The sequence below is a fragment of the Ruditapes philippinarum genome, unplaced genomic scaffold, assembly GCF_026571515.1.
Source record: "Ruditapes philippinarum isolate M1 unplaced genomic scaffold, ASM2657151v2 ctg1375_1_1_1_1, whole genome shotgun sequence".
Lineage (NCBI taxonomy): Eukaryota > Metazoa > Mollusca > Bivalvia > Venerida > Veneridae > Ruditapes > Ruditapes philippinarum.
This window is the reverse complement of record NW_026857788.1, coordinates 233,259-252,799: the sequence shown is the minus strand read 5'-3', so window position 1 is coordinate 252,799 and position 19,541 is coordinate 233,259. Positions and strand designations below refer to the sequence as shown.

At 31.0% G+C, this 19,541-nt stretch overlaps 1 protein-coding gene across 1 annotated transcript; it reads left to right on the top strand.

Annotated features, from left to right (window-relative positions):
• Positions 1 to 3,457: 3,457 nt before the first annotated feature.
• Positions 3,458 to 16,716, top strand: LOC132751052 (protein phosphatase 1 regulatory subunit 27-like). Its single transcript, XM_060741158.1, has 4 exons — positions 3,458 to 3,737; positions 13,513 to 14,504; positions 14,830 to 14,980; positions 16,120 to 16,716. The coding sequence occupies exons 2-4, from the start codon at positions 14,327 to 14,329 to the stop codon at positions 16,304 to 16,306; spliced, it is 516 nt and encodes a 171-aa protein (XP_060597141.1). The 5' UTR covers positions 3,458 to 3,737; positions 13,513 to 14,326; the 3' UTR covers positions 16,307 to 16,716.
• The last annotated feature ends 2,825 nt before the right edge of the window (positions 16,717 to 19,541 follow it).

Here is a 19,541-nt window from a genome sequence, read left to right as displayed (position 1 = left end):
GTAATTTGCATGATTCATGATATAACGCCCTCCAGTGTCTATGTATGTGTAAATTGACAATGACTTTAAAATACCGACAAAATAATTTGGTTACTTCCCCTCAAGGTCACAAGTAAATTGACTTTATTTTTTCAGAGTTATATCTTCGTAATTGCAAGTTATATGAATAATAATCAAACCATTTGAATACAAACTATATGATATAGTTTGATGATATTAAATCAATTTTACCTCTATTAACGTTCCTAAAATAACACTACCATAACATTTTTAGATATTATCTTTCAATTAACAATAACAACTTAAGGGGGGGGGGGGGGCTGGGGCTGGTGGTTAAGGTGTCTGCCTCTCAACCAAGGGATTAAGAGTTCGAGCCCTAATCGGGTCACGACCATGTTTCGCATTCGAGCTTAAATAAATATGTTTAACCAATATCAACTAGACAAAATACCAAAATACTTAGTTTACGGATGGATTTAATAAACACAACTAAGTACAAGTATAAACACTAGAAGCGCAGAAAATACTTTCTAAATAAAATTTATTTTCTGTATAAAGAAAAAGCAAAGTATAAAATACTAAATAACATTATTTCTTGTTTACTTGGTAGACAATGTTGTAGGTAAGAATAACTACATTAGTCATGGATTAAACAAAACATACTAGTATATTTATGTATTCGCTTATTTGTATATCATGACACATTTATTTGACACATGATACTTTTTAATTAAAAAGTCATGTGACTGACATTAGATTGCATTAATAAATTATTACAGTTGACCTCGGGGTCCGCCGCTCTAATTTACTTAACCGTGATCCAACGCGGGTCTGTTGTTACACAAAAAGCGACGGACATCTAAATGGGAAAAATGTGTTACTGAATGACCGTATTGACGGGAAAGATCAGATACGGTCGAGTCAATTGAGTACAAAAACTTGCACCGTCTAAAAGCCGCGGGATATTTGATTTGTTAAACACAGACAGATAATGCCCCGTTAATGTTCTTCTGCTTTAAGTAACACGTATCATTGCTATAGCAACGGATATTGCGTCCAGTGGAATTAAAACTTTTTTGTGTGTGCATTGTAAATTTCTAGTGTAACTAACCGTTGAATTTCTCAGTTATATTCATGATATAAGGAAGGATAAAAATTTACAGTTTTCTCAAGTATGGAATTATGGAATCCTAGAGGTACCATTGTCATATTTATGAGCATAAATGTTACGTTGTAAACGCATTTTGATTCCTTACATTTGTACAAGAAAGTAAACTTAAGTTATTATCATTTTATAGCTTATAAAAAAATGTGTCGAATATTTAACATATAAATTATTTTTGCAATAACTTATCGCCCCATTTTCATTCGAATGGTACAAATATCTAAGAAAAGTTAATGGATGCAAGCAATTTCAATCAGAAATGTATCCATAACATTGGGGTCTTCTTGACAATTTTGATTTTTCTGAACCTCTTAAATTTTTCATCAGTTGTATACATTTTAGATGAATGCATTAAAAGATAGGGCATGTATTATATCATACTGTTTAAATAGAACATACGAGTGTATTCCCTTTAGATAAAACCAACAGAACAAAATGTCCGAGTTTTATTTAGTTTGTTCAAGATTTTCGATGAAGTTTTAAATCTTTGACTATGATATTTATGATAAAAATTTGACCAAACTATAATACAATACAAGGGTCAGCCTTAGGTTGGACAGTCGGGATGATTGTATGATATAGGATATGTTATTGTTCTTGTTATGACACTGTCATTTATTATTAAAGATATATATACGAATATACCGTAAATCGTATAGGTCATGATGGGTCAGACTGTCAAAAATTTGAGTAAGATATTTGTTTAATTTGCACGGAATGTGCGTAGTTTTGATCTGCATGTAAACAATGAGTAATGTATGTCACTTGTATGAATATTAAAATCAGTAATAAGTCTGAATATATGAAATTTTGGCGCGAAAATAAACATAAAGATGTATTTGACGGTTAAGGAAAACGTTCATTGAATATCATGAACACTTTCGAAGATATGTCCTTGGATAGGATGTAATCAAATTTCTATGGAGGCAATGCAATCCAATATTTAGAGCTAAGACAAAATCAAGAATTTACTTTAATAAGTCAATCTAGACTGCAACAAATTTTAATAAAAAAGTACATTTAGCTATACAGATAGAACCTGTAAAAGAATGTTTGAAGAAGACATAGATCTGTTTGATTTATCACTTGACATAAGAAATAAAACCTGGATTTACGTGTACAATGTATGCTCGATTCTAGTTGAATTTTTGACATGCGCATTATCGTTAATCATTGACAGCTATCACATAAGATTACAATATTTTAGTTACCGATAGCCAACTTTTAAACTATGATATTGAACATTTTCTCTACCCTATAATCAGGCAATATGATTGAGACATTTCAAAAAAGTAGCTATGAACAAAATAGTCGTATTGTATTATATTAAACTGGCTTTTATCTCAGGAAAATAATGAAGAATTTTTTTTTCACCGCATATATCTGTATTTGATGTTTCACATTGCTTGAAGTGCTTGACAAAACGATTATTAATATCACTGTTGTTCAAATAAACGTATTGAAAATCAATTTAAATCTTTTTAACTCTTCAAACATTTCCAGCGCCAAATGTTAATTAAATAAAAAAAGGTGTGTTTACTTTAAGGAAAAAATGAACAGATAATCCTTTTTCATTAAATAACATTGAAGCGCCTCGTGATCTGGAGTGAATCTCGTACATGTAAGCGCTTTTAGTCATCGGTTTATGTTTTTTTGATATGTAATTAGGAAGAGTGAAGCCGTCCGGTTAACTCAATAGGTAGAACGTTGGACCGTGTAACGGGCGATCCAGGTTTGAGTCCCAAAAGGTGCATGTCAATTTCGTTGTGATTGATCATGAAATCCTTTCTACGGCCATTCGCACTGTATCTCTGCTCTGGCATGTACATAAGTTATCAGTTCCTTGCGAAAGTGAAGGCAACTAGTACTGGTAAACTGCTTGACAGCCTGCCCAGGAACGATGCAGTGGCTGAACTGAGCTCTGGTAAATTCAACGTGGCTAACTGCTGTGATCCGGTTCTAAAGCATTATTTAGAAACTGTTTCGATTTCTATGCAAAACACAAACTTCAAAGATAAAATTTGCCGAAAAGAAAATTATTAAATGTAATCGTAGAAAACTATGTCTTTAAACTATGACCATCCAATTTTGCACAAAAGTTTCTATTTAATATATATCTTTCACATTCATATACGACGCCACTTCAATAGCATGGTTATAGGCCATCATTACGTGAATTATCAATGCGAATAGAGTATAAATAGGCTATGATTTCATTAAACCTTTTCCCGCCTTTTTCTTATCATATCTAATAGATTCTCTTTCTTTGGGCAATATCGACGAATGATTGAGTGTTTGGTCGATTGACTAGGATTTATAGCATGAGCTGGGCACGCGCTACGGCTAGAAGATTCTTATTTGCGATAAAACTGGGGCTTTGCAGAAATAAGATTGAACAAAACTTTATGAAAAAAAATACTTAAAAGAAATTCGGACTAGCAATTTTACTGTTCAGATGCTTAAACAATTTAGTGATAAACATTTACGTACTTTTACAGTTTTTGTGCGAATTTAATATAAATTAGGACTATTTTCTTTATTTCGCCGGGGATAACAAGACGACTTTGCATAGGTACGTTTCTAAAGATTATTCATTTACTTATTTAATTATTACATATATTACTACTACATTTACTTACTGTAAAGTAGTTTAGGCAATATATTGTAATCAACCTCCATTTTGGTAATTTCCGAAACTGTTATTTGTTTTGTGGAATAAAATTTTGGGACAGCTATTAAAGATTATTTTCATATCTGTGAAAAAAGGCTACATATAATATAAAACATTTTTGTCGTACATCTTTATTTTGTTAACTGTAGTTAGTATCAATAAGTAAATGCGCGTGTTATCTGTGATGAAAGAGAGAAAAAATAACATAACAGGAAAAACTTATCTCCTGTTTCGTGTAATGATTTTATTAAAGAAAAAAAAATGAAGTAAATTTGCATTTATCTCGAAATGTTTCATGATAAATTTTCTGTCAGGCTTATTTCCCCGGAAATTATAACAGTACGCCTCTGGATTCGTGCCTATTTTTGTGTTATTAAATGTTGCCAGGCTGATAATTGAAGTCACCAGCACAAGCCCTACAATGCATAAAAAACTTTTATGTTTTAAAGCGTGCCAAAATAAGTAACAGTAAACCCAACTACTTATTCAACGAAATTAGAAAATGCGGGCTCTATTAACGGATAGCCGATATTTTGGAGTTCGTTATAAAAGTGTATTTTTCTGTACTTTTAACTTATTATAAGCCGTGTTCGTATAACAGTACTTTTTATTTTAAATAAAGAAGGCAAAATTTGGGCCCAAAATTATTATTCCTTATAAACAACGGAAGTTCGCTATAACCGTGTCCGTTTAGTAAATATGGCGAATACATAAGTTTGGACACACTTAAATTTGTTGTGTATTTGTTCGTTGATTTCATATGTTAATATCAATAATTTTCTTAATTCTTTGTTGCTGTTGTTAACTCATCAGTATGAAAGCAACTTTAAAAAAAAAGACCCTGATGTCCTTGATTTATAACATAAAGTGCAATGTGTTTTGCAGCCTTTAGGATCCTTATCTTATATATAGTCACCGACTCTCAAACGGTCAACTACTACGTGTATTTATCATTACAAAAATAAAATTCAGTTAATATGTACTCATGTGTATAAAATTGCTTGGTGAATGTGCAGGGTATTTCAGTGTGAAGATTTCTCGTAACCTCAAAAACGGAAACGCTGCTATAGTCTCCCCCGACCTGGCATTTTATTGTGCAAGTTTTATGAATATAACAATGTGTGCAGAGGTATTTGGTAGAATATGTGTGTGCCAACAAGCTTAGAGGAAATATTAAATGCAAATTGTGACACCTCTTTAACTGAATTATGTTGTCAGAAACAGGAAAATTAAATTGGAACTGACAGACGCAAAATGTTTCTAGTGCACTGCCTTGAAAAGATAAAAAAACGATTTACCTATGATAACCATATATTTATGGTATAAAATCTGGCTTTTTAACACGGTGATGCACTTGTGGTATATCAAACATTCAAGTTTATCATATCAAATATTCAAGTTTATCGTATCAAATACAATGTATATCTCTTATTTGGATAATCTTGAAGGATTTTGCGATTAATTTAATGTTTATCCCTGCATAATTAATCTGTATATATTTCAGAGAGGTATCTCGAAAATGTAATATGCACAGGGCGAAATGTACTTATATAATTACCATGTTATTGTTGTAAGCTACGTGAACTCCCCTTTGGGCCTGTTAATATACACCGGGAGTATATCAAAAATAATTCAACGCTCATGATATATATTGACTGAACACGATTATCTGCAAGATATGTGATGATATAAGAATAATGTAATATAAGAATGTTATATCTTCATTGATATGCTATCATGTTACCGACCTATGTGATTTTGGTATATTTTCTGCTAAAAAGATTGGGATGTGTGTGTGTGTTATTGTTTGATGATAAAGAAAATTTGCTTTATTTGTTAAATATCCTAATAGATATGAGATAAAATAGCACGCAGTTTTGGTGAAATGTGAAAAAAAGTATATTTCGTTTTATCAAAAAAGAACTAAAAATCCCAAACACCCTAAATGTTACAATGTTCATAGTACAAATGAGAATTCGCATGAAAAGGTGCTTTAAATAAGTGGTGTATGATCTTATGATAAAACCCTGGCACCATTTTCTTCGAATATGCCATCATTCTAATTTGATATTAAATAAAAAAAACTCCTTTTCCACAATAGAATGCCTGTCAAAGTCTTTTAAATGTTTATGTATGGTTATTTGAAGGGATAATTATGGTCATAAGGCCGCAATATATAGAATTTTTACGCACTTTTAAACGAAAAAAAGTCTTCTGTATGTCCTCTTTTTGCCGGTTTATTTCAATACAGTGAAATATTTTTAGTTACTTATTTTTCCGTTTGACATAACTTTAAGAGATTATGGCGTGGTGAATCAGTAATTTGTACGTATTTCATCCATTCCCTATTTGTTGATCATGTAGTGGGACTTTTAGAATTAATACGACCTTTGCATTGCAAATAACTTTAATATCCGTTTGTCGTAGAAGAAACAAATAACACCATTTCTTATTAAACAAAATTTATTTGAAACAAAACATTACTTCATTTATTGTAACAGATAATGCGTTGTAAATTAAGTAAACATACTAATTAGGTAGATAGTTCTTTATTGAAAATATATCATAGGTGTAACTATGTACTAAAGGTATGAATGGTAGAATTAAGCATACAAATTATTTATATAACTAAATGTAAAGCGCAGGAACAAAATATCACAGTCATGACGTAACAAAAACAAGATAACATTTATAAATTGTTAATATCATAGACAATGAAAAATTGAAAAATATCAAAGACAGTGTATTAGAAGCAACCACAGCTAACAATGTAAAATATCACTGACAAATTAAAACTGGACTAATTATTACAGACGGTGTATAAGTGAAAAAGTGTCAAAATTTTAAACTGTTTTAATAAACTTCAAAACATAAACAATTCAAAATGGCCGGACAGTGGTGTATAAGGGTCAACAAAATCAAGTCATAAAAAAACCATAACGGACGGAATATCACAGATTAAATATCACAGACAGTGGTGTATAAGGGACAACAAAAACAAAACAAAAATTTAAAACATAACGGACGGAATATCACAGATTAAATATCACAGACAGTGGTGTATATAGGACAACAAAAACAAAACATAAAAACGTGAAACATAACGGACGGAATATCACAGATTAAATATCACAGACAGTGGTGTATAAGGGACAACAAAAACAAAACATAAAAAATAAAACATAACGGACGGAATATCACAGATTAAATATCACAGGCAGTGGTGTATAAAGGACAACAAAAACAAAACATAAAAATATAAACATAACGGACGGAATATCACAGATTAAATATCACAGACAGTAGTGTATAAGGGATAACAAAAAACAAAACATAACAAAATAAAACATAACGGACGGAATATCACAGACAGTGGTGTATAAGGGACAACAAAAAACAAAACATAACAAAATAAAACATAACGGACGGAATATCACAGACAGTGGTGTATAAGGGACAACAAAAAACAAAACATAACAAAATAAAACATAACGGACGGAATATCACAGATTAAATATCTGAGACAGTGGTGTATAAGGGACAACAAAAACGAAACATAAAAAAAAAATATATAACGGACGGAATATCACAGATTAAATTTCACAGACAGTTGTGTATAAGAGGCAACAAAAACAAAACATAAAAATGTAAAACAAAACGGACGGAATATCACAGATTAAATATCACAGACAGTGGTGTATAAGGGACAACAAAAACAAAACATAAAAATGTAAAACATAACGGACGGCATATCACAGATTAAATATCACAGACAGTAGTGAATAAGGGATAACAAAAACAAAACATAAAAATATAAACATAACGGACGGAATATCACAGATTTAATATCACAGATAGTATATAAGGGACAACAAAAACAAAACATAAAAATGTAAAACATAACGGACGGAATATCACAGATTAAATATCACAGACAGTGGTGTATAAGGGACAATAAAAACAAAACATAAAAAATAAAACATAACGGACGGAATATCACAGATTAAATTTCACAGACAGTGGTGTATAAGGGACAACAAAAACAAAACATAAAAATGTAAAACATAACGGACGGAATATCACAGATTAAATATCACAGACAGTAGTATATAAGGGACAACAAAAACAATGCATAAAAATGTAAAACAAAACGGACGGAATATCACAGATTAAATATCACAGACAGTAGCGTATAATGGACAACAAAAACAAAACATAAAAATATAAACATAACGGACGGAATATCACAGATAATAGTGTATAAGGGACAACAAAAACAAAATATATAAAATGTTAACATAACGGACGGAATATCACAGATTAAATATCACATATAATAGTGTAAAAGGGTCAACAAGAACAAAATATAAAAATATAAAACATAACGGACGGAATATCACAGATTAAATATCACAGTTAATAGTGTATGAAGGAAAACAAACAAAACAAACAACTTTAAAATGTAAAACATAACGGACGGAATATCACAGATTAAATATCACAGACAGTAGTGTATAAAGGACAACAAAAACAAAACATAAAAATGTTAAACATAACGGACGAAATATCACAGATTTGATATCACAGACAGTAGTGTGTATAAAGGACAACCAAAACAAAACATAAAAATGTAAAACATAATGGACGGAATATCACAGATTACATATCACAGACAGTGTATAAAGTCCAACAAAAACTGTAAAATAACGGAGAAAACTGAAAAACTGACGGAATATCACAGATAATAATAGGTTTAACAAAGACGAAAAATTAAAACTAATATATACATGTATAACATATCATTTATGTAACATAGGTAACATTTAACAAAAAGAAAACAAAAATAACAATGTAACATGTTTGGCACATTTAAAAAACATTTAGGGTTTTTTGAAGTTTTTTTTTTTTGCATTTTTTTTCTGTTTTTTTTTCTTCTTTTTTTAGATTTTTTTTTTTTTTTTTTTTTGGCAATTTTACTTTTTTTCTATTTTTTATGCGATATTTTATATAAAACGTTAACGAAAAAATAAAACAACAAGAACAACGCCCAGGGTTATGTAGCATCTTTCTCACAAAGCTTGATCTTACATCCGGCTCTTTTTACGTCTTTTTTGCATAATACCCATTGTGTCATTCGTGTTAATTAATCTGGAATAGAATTACAAATACATTTGTATATAACTTGTTTCAAACACAGGTTCTTTTTATTGTGAAACAACATGTAGGGTTAGATCTAAAAATATTCCAAATTATAAGGTTATTATACCTTATTGACTACAATACTGAATTCTATTGGACGGGTGCACTTATGTCAAACCTGTATTGGACGAGACGCAGGTCGAATCTAAAATGTACATTACAGATGTGTACGAGTCCAGTAGAATCAGTATTTTACACAACGATATTCAATGGCGTATTAATTTTACACCACCAATATTTTCACACTTTAAAAGAACTTTGTTATTTCCAGTACAATAACAATTTGAAATGGAATTTTGGACTCGGAAAATGAAAACGAGACTAAATTGATAAGACTGAATCTAATAATGATAAATATTGGATACGCTAGAATGTCATTTGATACGTTTTGAAAGGTGTGAAAGAGTTTTATGATAACTGTAAGAAGTCTAATTTACAACTTGTGATCCACTTACAATTTTATTTAAAATTTAGTAATATTAATATTATATTGGTCAAAATTTTAAAGAATGAAATTTTATAAGACATTTCAACCATTACAAACAAAATCTTTCTTTAAAACAATCTAAACAATCTTCGATATAATGTGTCAGTCGACAGCTGTATATTGTAACAGTATACATGTATCAAGATGTACTATATTATTGCAATGCTTCCAGTAAGTGAGTGAGTGAGTGAGTGAGTGAATGAGTGAGTGAGTGAGTGAGTGAGTGAGTGCGTGCGTGCGTGCATGCGTGCGTGCATGCGTGCGTGCATGAGTGAATGAATGAATGAATGAATGAATGAATGAATGAATGAATGAATGAATGAATGAATGAATGAATGAATGAATGAATGAATGAATGAATGAATGAATGAATGAATGAATGAATGAATGAAGGAACGAACGAACGAACGAACGAACGAAATGAATGAATGAATGAATGAATGAATGAATGAATGAATGAATGAATGAATGAATGAATGAATGAATGAATGAATGAATGAATGAATGAATGAACGAATATAAAAATAAAATGCTTATTGATAAAAACTTTAGACCTTCAATGCTACAAGTGTAATTTTGTATACTGTTATTAATGTTACTTACCAATCCACTTGAATTACCAAGACACTTGAAGCTTTCCTTTCACGTTAAAAATACTTCTTCACTGTTTTGTTCTAATAAGTCTCCTTTCTCTCTGAAATACGAGATGGAAATGTTTAAACGAATACGAATTTGATTGTTTCGTGTAGAATTGGTAGGCCTGTTGTTTTTTTTATATATACATCATGTATATATGAATAGCAGATTCATCTTTAAGAGAAATTTTCATTTATACATGCGGGAACGAATTGAGAAACAGAGTAGAAGTAAAATTCAATTAGATGGTTCCTGTAAGTTTCTATTAATTACATTGTTACCACAGAATGTAATTTGACGGCTTATATTTTCCGACCAATACATGCTGGCTTAAACAGAACAGGGACTGTACAGGCTCTATTATTATAACCATTCCAAATATATGTATCTTTTATCATAAGTCACATATTTATGAACTTTAAAGTGTACATAGCTATACATGCATAGCTTCTGTCTGTAGTTTTGAAAAATTATTGTTTGAATTTTGAAAAAGAAAACACAAAATACCTTTATGAAAGAAATATGGTAGTTAATTTAATTTAAAGAGAGCAGCTCTGCTTAACTGGATAAAAAAAACGTATTAAAACAGCAGGACAGATTTTTGTTCCGGAATACGGGCAATATTTATGCATGTTAAATTACAGAAGCATTCTATGTTACAATTATTTCGAGATCATGAGTTTTTTATACAAGCAATATAATTTTACCTTTAAGAATTTTTTTTTATAAGATATAGTTTTATATACTTAAATATATGAATACATTTACTATAATTCGCAAATGGAAGTTATGATATACAATGTATGATTTTCTTATGAAAATGACAATCAATCAAAAGAAAAACTTACCAAACTTGTGTAAAAATCGCAACTCCATGAAAAATATGCCTCTTAACCCTGGATTCCGCCATGGCTCCGTGAATTAATTATTTAACTGTATTCTTCGTACACATGAAATTTTATTCCTTTTCATTATTTTATTTGTATTTTTCTTACTTTTGCTCCGGTTACTTCCAATGCGCACGGCGGAATAATAAATTTGGCCGTTTCGCACATATTTAAACATTGGCACGTGCTGTGTTTGTTTGTTTGTTGTCAATGATATAATACTTAGATTGTAATCGCTTTTTATTGAGCCACTTCTGTTTCAAACATGTAAAAACAGCTCATCCGCGGACTTACCCAAATCCGCGAAAACTGCTTTAATTCTTTTTAAGAGTAATTATTTTCATTCAAGGCATTTGATAGACTAGTTTTTTGTCGGTTAAATGAACGGATTGTTACGAAAGAAGTAACAGCAAGAAATTTGTTAGATATATGTCTAATCTTGTAATGAAATCCCTTTATATTATATCATAATTTTTTTAGGATAAGTGGAACAAAATCATAAGAAGAAAATATCTTTACATGCGAATTTATCTTAAACATGTACAATATAATACAATTAAGTTTATTTGGCATTACACATTTTATAATGTTAATCAATGAATTTGAATATAATTTAATGTTAATACCATACAGTATGAAAAAAGTACACATACATAGAAAATAAGTAAAAGAAACATTTTAATCTTATTCTGACAAAGTGATTAGTCGTTCCTACCAGTATATAGCCAGACCAGCTAAACTTTTGTATTTCATTTACAAATCTCTTAATAGATAAAAGATTTTATTAGCATTAAATATTGTTCAAATGTTTATAGCAACAACAGATGCAAACAAATCCAATACACATCCCATATATACAAATGGTGACCATTAGTGGAAAGGCAATAATAAGTCCTCCATTTTCCATTAACGAATAAAATGCATCTTCAGTAAGCTTTAAAGTATTTCTTGTACAAAAAAGTGGAAAAAAGAAAAAAATACCTTAATATTGAAAAAAAATGTTCCAAAGCCAAAGCAAGACAAGTCCGTTATATTTATATAGCATGTAAAAAAAATAATGATTAAGTGTGACTTTTTATGTTATTTTAATACTTTATTAAATATACTGATAAAGCCTGCAATTTCTTTTGATGAGCTTGTAAACAAAGTGAAAAATAATTTAGATATTCTTTAAGGTAGCTGATAGGCCCATCAGGTCGGATGTATTTGTTTTGTATACACGAATACGTATTCGCTTGTGTTGAATATAGTTTATATTTTAATCATGTAACAAGATTCTATAAGTTTTCAGAAGTCACGTTAATTTCTTATCTTGTATCATTCCCTACATTTGCAAGTATCACAAAATATTTTGTCACCGTAACTTAGATTTAGATAAAACATACATTTAACGTGTTTAGTTTTAATCATCTGTAGAATACGTTTCAAGTGGTATTTTATAAATATTTATAGACATTCATAAAAATGGCGTTTAATAAACTTAATAAGGGTCGGAATGAAATTCGTCTTCAATTTAATCTTTTCTTCACTCAAACATGCATACAACACGTAATAGGAGGACATGTAACAATTTCAGACCGGCATTTGAATGCATATACGAACTTTTAGCGCTTTGTTTATCTTGCAACGCGAAAGTACGGTTTTGATTTACTTGATTAATAAAATCCTGAAATTACAGGCTAAATGTTAGACTGGCGTCACTGGCATCAAATAAATTAACCACTGTCTAATTTTCCTTTTAATATTTCTGGATAATTATTAATATCTTTTTGGTATTAGCTTTGTCTTAAGTCGCCAGTTTCTGTTTTAGCCAAAATGATTGAATGATTGATTGATTTACGCTCATAGAACGATCGAAATAATGTGTATTTTCTATATGGCGTAAGTCATATATATTTCTATGTAATATCTTTCTGATGAGTTGTTTCCGTATGTTTGATTTATAGGAAAACTTGAATCATCAATTTACATATAAGGTCTAATTACGTATTGGAAGAACGCTATCCTGGTTTGGTAGCAATCGATCTGTTATTTGACCAAACACCATTTCATCTTCAACTTTTCACTCCTTCTGGTTCCAAGTAGTTTTATCAAGTACACGCGATTACTTAATTACATTTTCAGAGATTTATGCCTTTTCTTTTGTTTTAAGAAATTTTGTGTGTAACTCTCCATTTATACCATGATAAGAGTTTAGGTTAAATATTTGTATAAGCTTGCAAATTTGCGAATAGAGAACACCTCACTCCAGAACACTCGCGTTATTTCCCTCCAATGAAAAAAAATCATGCATCTTATCATTGCGAACTAGAACTTTTAATGATATATTGAGTTTTCGTTCTTTCATGGCTGATTCAATCTACAATATCATTTTAAAATGCATGAATACATGTATATTCATATATCCACTTATATAATTAGAAATTAATTAAATGATTTAGTTATTCCAATTTTTGTATATTTTCAGAGGAATGCTTTGAAGCAGTTATAAAAACGAAACAGATATTGGTTTGCAGTCGGCTATTGTAAATGAATATACTTCACATATATTCTCTGGGTTATTTTTCTTCGCACACATGATTATATACCAAACATCACATTGTTTGAAACATCGATAAACAGATGAAGGCAAAAAGTTCAAGAGGTACTTAGAAAAAAAAAGAAAGAAAAAAAAATCGGTATTGGAATTAACGCTCTCTGTGATAGCAGAGCCAAGGTGGTAAAACAATTTATCAAGAGTAAGTTATGAAGAGAAAATCTGATACCATTAGAATCTATTCCTCCGAATTGATGTGAAACGAAGGAATACGTAAGATATATGTGTGATTTGTGTCCAAATTCCGTGAATCTTGGATGTTTTGGGAAATTTATGGTTGTTGGAAGTTGAAGTTCGCGAAAAGTGTTATCTTTCGTATATATTTGGATTATACTTTGTATGTGAAATAATATACATGTAATAAAAGAAACAGAATTGTTTACTTGACAAACTTGCGTGAACTGTTTCAGAAAATCTAAAAACAATATGTAAGTAACAGTGATAAATTAGTTTATGCAAATGAGGAAAAAAGCATAATGTTTTTATTTAAAAGATTCACATTTTAATGTTAATGTATTAATTAAATTAAATGATATATCAATAATGACAAAGTGAGGATTGTTCATTCAAGATGCAAAGAAAGGAAATTTCTCAGACATTTTTAAATTCCATGTAGGAAATAGTTTGAGTTCGATTTATATTAAAATAAGTGTATAGTTTAATCTGATAATCAAAACAACGAATCATGAGCAGACGCGCGAGTTTATTCGCAAAACAAAACCCGGAAGTTAAAAAGAAAGGTGTTCGGTTTCCGGATGAGTTGGTATTTTTGGACAATATTAAGGAAAATGATATACATGCTTTGGATCACATGCTGCGGAGAGCCAGCTTACAAGTTGACATTAGTGGTATTAATGATGTTGGTGAGTTATTACATGCAGCAAGACTGTAGCATTTTGAATTTCGTAAATATGTTTGTAATATTACCTTTTTGTGTGCTTTTTTACAGTGAAAATAACGTTTTCATATTTTATACCAAAATCGTGATCTTTACCATTAAAGGAAATATTATCACCGCACTACGAGTTTCAATTTCCATTTGTTTTCTTTAGTAGATCAATCTTACATTTATACGTAATCATTTACAGAGAAAAATTAAATGTTTGCTAAATCTTAATGATTAAGATGAATATTAAAGACAGTTATTGAGGCTGTAGTTGCTTTAAGGTTTATTAATTTACTTTGCAGGTTTAACGCCTTTACATCAAGCGGTGCTTGACGGCAATGAAAGCGCTGTAAGACTTCTGGTAGCTCATGGTGCAGATATCAACAAACAAGACGATGATTCTTGGACGCCGCTACATGCCGCGTGTGCGGAAGGATACGCTGATATTGTAGCGTAAGTAGTTTGCAATGTTGTATCTTTTCTTACCCAAGTTCAACAGTGTTCTAATTGCAATTCAAGGCAGTAAAATGTATCAGCTTTCTACTTAAATCACTTATGCACCAAAATGACGTCAATTTTCACTGATGTTATGTAAGAACTATTAAGTAATACTCTTAAAGGAATTACTGTCTGAATGCACAATTTTTAGAATTCTTTAGTTGAAGTTTTAATGTCAGATATTTCGTATTGTGTAAATATTGCATTTATTCATAGAAGATATAAGAACAACTTTATTCTAGATGGTATTGCATAATGTTTTTATTCACGTCAATTATAACATTTTCATTGTTCATTTATGTAAGTTCTTATTAATAGACCTTTAAGATATAAATGCTGTATATGTTACAATAGTAGATGGAATACTGGTATATTCAAATATTATAGTTCTGTAGCAATTTAATTCATAATTGAAACGTGACAATATAATGAGCTTGCATGACATCTTTCATAATCCCGCACTGCAACTATAGAATATTTGAGTCGTGAAATGTTTTCAGTATATTTAATCAGAAACTTAATATTTCCGATCCTTGAAGATCGTTTAGTTCCGTTCTGTGTGTTTTAGGTGTTTCAATTTCATCTTGTTCTCAATAGATGATACTGTAAAATCACCTTTAGGATAAGTTGTCTGCTTCTTATTTTTATTTGTACATCTGTCTGTGATATATTTATTGTCTAGGTCTTATCATTGGTTTCTGATTAAACACATTCTTTTATTCCGGGGACATTACATCACGTTTCACGTAATGACACGAATGTGTCACATTTAAGGTGCTATGGTCTGAATCGTATAAATACATTTGCGGATGTTTAAAACTTCTAAATTTAACGTTGTTTTTGCATGTTTAACTGTTGATTTCTGTTTAAATCGGTGCTTTGGGCGTAAACGGTAGCTTGCATTTATGACTGCCGCTTAGGAACAGGTTCATTTTCACTGAGTCTACAATATATCTAATTTTACCATGTTGAGCGACCTTAAATGATCTGACTACTTTGTTGAATAGATGTGTTTTACGTTTGCATTTGTTTTGCAATCATGAAGTTCCATATTTCATGTATCAATCATGTATGACTGTACGGAATATTTTCAGATTCTTATTGGACAGCGGTGCAGATAAAACAATATTGACAGAAGATGGTGAAAGACCACTTGATCTTGTAGAACAATCAGATTTCGAGACTATTCGTGTAATGTTGGGCCACGCCCAGTCTTGTGATAATGACCAGTCAGATGATGACACGTTGGAACAAGATGGCGGTATTTCCGTATCCGGATGACCTAATTTGTTTATACTCTATTTTACCAAAGATGTCTTTTTTTGTTGTTCTTAGATATTATTCGGGAGTTTCTCAATCTGTGACGGTTGACAGTGACTACTAGTATCAGATGTTTTTTACGATTTATTTGTGCCATTAACTATAAGTATCATGGATGATTTTTCTGGTGTAATATCCTTCATTCTTTTGACACTGTTTTGTGAAAAAGGACATTGAATTCATTCTGGTCGAGCAACTGAATAAAGTGATCAACTGTGTTACATTTTCTTATATCAACTGGACTTGAAATACTCATAACAGTTAAGTTAGAATTACAATCAAGTGATAAAAGCTATGAAGTAGTTTGTTTCTGTGTTTAACCGTTAAAATAGGTAAACATACGAAATGTTCTTTGAATTTACGTCACATAAAAGATCTACCTACTTTACGAGTATAGTGAATATAAAATTATGTACCTCGGATATTGAAACATGCACACAAAGCAATACTAAAATGAAGAATTTTATGCATGAGTACATAGCTTATTTTATACAAGAGAAATGCCGACTGAATTATTTATAAAATTGTGCATTCAATGATAAATTTGTAGTTTTCGAAACAAATTATTTATCGGCGATTCCGGTATCTCTTTAAGCGCATTAGTATTTGAATAAAAAGAATGAAAAATTCAAAACATGCATAACATGTGTTTAAGCGTCCGTGAGACTTCCTTTTTTTGCTCCACGTTACGGTAATCTGCATTGGTTTTCAACCATTACCACTGGGTGTTTTGTACAAATATAACTGACTTAATGTTATGCGTTAAACAAAAAGGAAACATTTAATCAAAAGATTGCTATTGGTTAAATGACCTGTTTATAAGTTCAAACTAATTTATATTATGTCTCATGCGCACGTTAGATAATCACTATAATTGCTTTCATTTTGCATAAGAAACACGTTTGTATTTGACAAAAAAATGGGTAAAACCGCCTTTTGTTTAGGGCCGCCTTATGAACGGGACAAAAGAGAGTCGCCTCATGAACGGGACAACAGAGGGCTACCTTATAAACGGGACAACAGAGGGCTGCCTTTTAAAACGGGACAACAGAGTGCCGCCTTCTTGGATCGACTAATGAACGTGACAAAAGAGGGCTGCCTTATGAATTGGACAACAGAGAGTCGCCTCATGAACGGGACAAAAGAGGGCTACCTTATAAACGGGATAACAGAGGGCTGCCTTTTAAAACAGGACAACAGAGTGCCGCCTTATGGACGGGACAACAGAGGATCGCCTAATGAACGGGACAACAGAGGGCTGCCTTATGAACGGGACAACAATGGGGCGCCTTATGAACGGGACAACAGAGGGGCGCCTTATGAACGGCCAAAAAGGAGGGGCCACCATATTGAAAGGGGGGCACAAAAACAAGGTCGCCTAATAAACGACATTAGGGGGTTCCCTTTATGGACGGGACAAGGGAAATAAAACTTATGCACTCATTCAAAAAATGAAAATTTTATCACCCAATCCCCGAATAAAGGGAAACCCAATTTTCCCGGGGAAAACATCGCAGGATATGGTTTCCCCGGAATTCAAAAATTAAATAAAAAGCAAAAAAAATAATTTAAAATTTTGGCCCGGAAAACTGAAAAGGGTCTATTTTTTGACTAATAAAAACTGCTTTTTTCCGCAAAATTTGGGCATGAAAAAAATTTTTCCACCGATACTAATTTATAAAAATAGGGTAATAAGGTTTTTTCTCGGGCCTTTTTGGAGCATTCTGAAAAATTCCAGTTTTTTTGGGGGATTTTAAAATCTGGTTGCTACATTACGGAATATAATATCAAGGGAACTTTAAATCATTAATAATTTATATGTAAATTCAATTTTAAAGTGAAACAAGCCGCTTCAATAACTACACATATTCCAGAGTTGATTTTGGGATTTTGAGCGAGCTTGACCATATCTCAAATTTGATTCATTGCTGCGCAGTTAAAAAATAGTTTTGAAAGATAAAAAAAAACCAACAATAAATGGCATGCTCTTCACATAATAAACGATTATTCTGTAATATATTCGTTTAGTTATACTGACTTTAAAAGAAATTATTATCCCCCAGATGCTTCACCTCTCAAATTTTCAAGACACTTTGCTTTGTGAAGTAAGATTGGTGATTTTTAAAAAAACAAATTTATACCCCATTCAGTTATTGTTACTGATTAATGTAAAGGACTTAAACTGACTGTCTTTGATGTGTCTAAGAATTTAAAGCACAATGTGTGCTTCAGATGGTCTATAAATAGGATATTTGTATATATCACGCTTTGAATTTTCACTTTATTTTGAATCATATTTCTCATCTGATTAACACTAGCGCGAAATATAAGCTAAACGTAAACTTGTATGCATGCATTTGATTTGTATCTGCATAGATTTCCCGGGGTACTGCCAAAACTATTTCAGTGCTTTGATTTACAATAAATCTACGAGTCATGCTACCCTTATATTAATGTCTTACATCTATGATGCAAGTCATTAAACGTAATTCACTTTAGCTTAGATATTTAACGCACCGACACTGCCTATGAATTATACATTGTATATAATTACGAGAACACTTCATGCCAGCGTAATAATGTGACGCTTAGACACAGTGATTGTTAGACACAGTGCTGCACAGTGTAACCATTCCTCATTTTTGAACGATTATTTTTACTATCATTACGAGAGCACTTCATGTCAGCGCAATAATGTGACGGTTAGACACAGTGTAACCGTTGAATCTATTTTATTTCTGAACGATTTTTGACTTTAAGTTAATCCTGCCTCTATATCGGTCGAGCATATATTATTCTAAAAACTGGTCAAAGTCATGTATTTTTAACACATTTAACACATTTTCGAAATATTTCAGCATGTTAAATTAATGCGTTTATGATACTATTCCTCAATGTGCTAGTATTTCCATGAAATAATACAATTCAATTATGATTAAAATCTGATTCGTTACAAAACTTCAAATAACATCAATCATCATGAAGATCTTGTGATAAAACTCTGGCACCATTTTCTTCGAATATGCCATCATTCTAATTTGATATTTAAAAAAATAATAATCAGTTTCCACAGTAGAATGCCTGCCAAAATATTTTGAAATGCTTATGAATGGTTATTTGAAGGGATAATTTTAGTCATAAGGTCGCAATATATAGAATTTCCACGCACTTTTAAATGAAAAGATGTCTTTCAACA

Bases quoted from the DNA above. Each gene is read 5' to 3' on its own strand.
- LOC132751052 (XM_060741158.1), top strand. From the start codon at position 14,327: ATGAGCAGACGCGCGAGTTTATTCGCAAAACAAAACCCGGAAGTTAAA. The intron at 14,505-14,829 runs GTGAGTTATTAC...TTTACTTTGCAG, and splicing joins TAGTGGTATTAATGATGTTG to GTTTAACGCCTTTACATCAA. The intron at 14,981-16,119 runs GTAAGTAGTTTG...GAATATTTTCAG, and splicing joins GGATACGCTGATATTGTAGC to ATTCTTATTGGACAGCGGTG.